Consider the following 3,609-nt stretch of genomic DNA (forward strand, 5'->3'; position numbering starts at 1 on the left):
GATTATTTTTATCCGTTAGATTATACTATTCAACCAACCACCCACTCAACCTTAGGGGGCCCATATTATCATAACCACACATCTTTTAATTTAATGGTGGAAAACTTAAGTTATATATATATATATATATATAGTATATTACTATATATATTCCTAATTTTAAATTCGTCAGCAAGCCATAGCTAGCTAGCATTTGACACGTCTCCTTGACTTTTCAATGGTCGGAGGAAAATCGCTTCTCAAATAAGCCGAAAAGTTTGGGCTTGGCCGGAGATTGTCCGGGAACCTCAACACCCTGCGTTTTTCGTAGGATCCGCGAATGCAATCCACGTGTTTATTAATTGTGTGCGTGTGTACTCGTACGGTAGATATGTAGTACCAGCGAAAATCTATTTTATTACGCTTATAACACATTATTAATAACAAATCAACCACATCTCTTTATTTTTTAAAAAAATAATAAAAGTATTCTTTTATAATTATAATAAAATTAGTAAATTTTAAAATAATATTTAATTAGTTGACATTTTAAAATTTTTCGTACCTACTATTTTTGGGCCAAAAAAGTGAGACGTATGCGACTATGCGCGCAGCGAATCTACACGTACCGCGGTTTTTTATAGAAAAAATTTTAGAATACGATAGGTATATTGGTGATGTGGCGTAACAAATCAATTAAATGTATTGTTTTATGGGTATATGTCCCATCATGATTGTAAAAAAATATTTTTATTTTACTTTTTGTTTGAAAAGAATGAATGTTATTGACTTGTTATTGATGACGTATTAAGTGAGCCCGCTTCGCTAAAAGCGTAGTGTCTTGGTGATCATTTTGCCCTCACCGGCCATGCCCGACCAAGTCGAGTCTTGTGCCTTTCGCTTGTAGTCCAACTTTTCGTTATCAATAAAATACTCGTTGTTTGTGCCAATTTGCAGGATCCCTTTACGTGCTTTCTCTCAATTCTCGGTCGTTGCCAATTTGCGAAGTTGTGCCTCGGGACGGTTTGGCTTGGCTGGCTCGTTTTGTGCAGGTGACAAACGAGCGCCACGCGGGCTTTTCGACAAAAAGTCATTAGACCCGTGACAAGTGCAAGTGTGACAGGGTAGAATTTCCCTTCTTACAGTGCCCTTCGCCTCGCCACGTGGCGCTTCTCCGTTCCCGCGTTGAAGGTCGCCGTCCACGAGCATTTGCTACAGTTCCCACCAATCATTAATTAATCAAACACGGAGTTAATTATATCCGAGGGACTAATTAAGAACAACACCATTACGTATTAATTACAAACTACCTTATTTGATTATACTTTATTGGAAAAAAAAAAACCAGTAATCCCTTAATTAATCAAGCGATACCAACTATCAATTAATTAAGTTGCCATTTCTTTTATTTGAAAATGGAGGTATGAATGAAACATAAGATAGAAAAATTTTCTTTAAAGTAAACAATAAAATATCTAAAAAAAATTAATGTAGGGTGCACGTACGCGCGCTTAATTACTTTAATAATTTAATGCTAACTTAGGACGCTAATTAATTAACTTGACTAAGAACGGGGTCGAACCAGGAATCAGCGAATTCCCACAAATCACCCAAATAATATATATTTATATATTATATATATAATAAAAATAATATTAATAATTTTAAAAAAAAAATTAAAAAAAAAAATCTCTGTCCCAGAATTTCTAAGTCAACTACTTTGAAACTCGAACGAGCGTATCTACGATGTTGCGTTTATCCGAGCACCCAATTACTGGGCCCCACCGCTACTCTTATCGGATCCTTTCCAGTTTTACACACTCTCCCTCCTTCTCACTTTCCCATCCCGATTTTCTTGGGCCCCGCGTCAGCCGCAAACTCAAACTACCGACCAAATAAAATATTTTCGTGGTCAAATCCCGCGCCAAACATGCTCTTCTCACCTCTATGCAGCGTTTGGAGGAACCCAACCGGCCAAACCGTGTCCCTCTATATATATACAAGCGCTTCTCTCCGCAGCACCTAGAGAATTGAGCGCTTCAAGTTAATTTTGTAGCACTCTCCGAACAAGCTACAAAGGCTTAGAGTGCTTAGCATTGGAGAACTAATGGCTTTGAGCATTAATCCGGCGCTGAACCCCTCTATCGTATCCCGCGGGCTACGCTCGCAGCGGCTGCGGGTTTCTGCCTCGGCCGTGGCGGCGGCCCCGAGCAGCGTCGCGTCGCGGTCGGCGTCGGTGCCTGCGCTCGTCGTGGGAACGCATGCGGTGCCCGGCGCGAATGCGCGGCCGCCTCTGTCGAGCGTGTGGCGGGAGGTCCAGGGGGCCGACGACTGGGAGGATATGGTGGAGCCGCTGAGCCCGCTGCTGTGCGAGGAGATTGTGAGGTATGGAGAGTTCGTCGCCGCGTGCTACAAGGCCTTCGACCTCGACCAGGCCTCGCGGCGGTACCTCAATTGCAAGTACGGCAAAGGAAGCATGCTCCGCGAGGTCGGGATGGGGGGCTCGGGCTATGAGGTCACCAAGTACATTTATGCCACCCCGGACATCAGCATCCCCACGCAGACCGGCACGTGCTGCAGCCGCTGGATCGGGTACGTGACCGTCGCCTCGGACGATGCCGTCCGCCGCCTCGGGCGCCGTGACATCCTCGTGGCTTTCCGCGGGACAGTCACCAACACTGAGTGGATCGCCAACTTCATGAGCTCGCTCACTCCGGCGCGACTAGACCCGCATGACCCCCGGCCCGACGTAAAGGTCGAGTCCGGGTTCCTCAGCCTCTACACGTCCGACGACAGCACGTGCAAATTCAGCGGCGGCAGCTGCCGCGAGCAGCTGCTCTCTGAGCTTGCGCGGCTCATCCACAAATATAAAGACGAAGAAATAAGCATAACACTAGCTGGGCACAGCATGGGGAGCTCTTTAGCGCTTCTTCTAGGCTACGACCTCGCGGAGCTCGGATTGAACCGGGACGGATCGAACCGGGATATACCGATCACTGTTTACTCCTTCGGGGGTCCGAGGGTCGGGAACTTGGGGTTCAAGGACCGATGCGAGGAGCTCGGCGTAAAGGTTTTGAGAGTAGTCAATGTGAACGACCCCGTAACGAAGTTACCGGGGGTTTTCTTCAACGAGAACTTTAGATTGCCTTGGAGCTGCTCGTGCTACACGCATGTGGGAGTCGAGCTTGCACTTGACTTCTTCAAGATGAAGAACCCTGCATGCGTTCACGACTTGGATGCATATATCGGGTTGCTGAAGTCCTGGCCCAAGATGGCAAAGATGAAGAAGGAGGGGGCAGATTTTATAAGCCGCATGAGGAAACTTCTGCGCGCTGAGAAGCTCGAAGCATGGCTTCTGCTGGAGGCTTCACGTCAAGTAGGAAACTTGGTTCAATCTCTCAGGATTTGATACTAATAAGGTCCATACAATTTTTGCTTCTGCAGTAGAGAAGTTGCTTAATTATCCTTGTAAATTTTTGTAGGGTAATAGGGCACAGAAGATTTTTTATCTTTTTTGCTGCGAAGCTGTATATTTACTAAACCTCTGAAGAGAAATTAATACAATGTCATAGAAAAAGATTACAATACATCGTTTCAGCCAAATACATTCTTGGATTTTTTTTAAATTTT

General features: G+C 44.9%; 1 protein-coding gene across 1 annotated transcript; it reads left to right on the top strand.

Moving 5' to 3' along the window:
- On the top strand, positions 2,087-3,388 carry LOC109723349 (galactolipase DONGLE, chloroplastic-like). The gene has a single exon (XM_020251686.1). It carries the CDS (start codon positions 2,087-2,089, stop codon positions 3,386-3,388), a length of 1,302 nt encoding a protein of 433 aa, XP_020107275.1.

This window comes from Ananas comosus, linkage group 17 (assembly GCF_001540865.1).
Source record: "Ananas comosus cultivar F153 linkage group 17, ASM154086v1, whole genome shotgun sequence".
Classification (NCBI taxonomy): domain Eukaryota; kingdom Viridiplantae; phylum Streptophyta; class Magnoliopsida; order Poales; family Bromeliaceae; genus Ananas; species Ananas comosus.

Coding starts and splice junctions, on each gene's coding strand:
- LOC109723349 (XM_020251686.1), top strand. CDS start 2,087: ATGGCTTTGAGCATTAATCCGGCGCTGAACCCCTCTATCGTATCCCGC.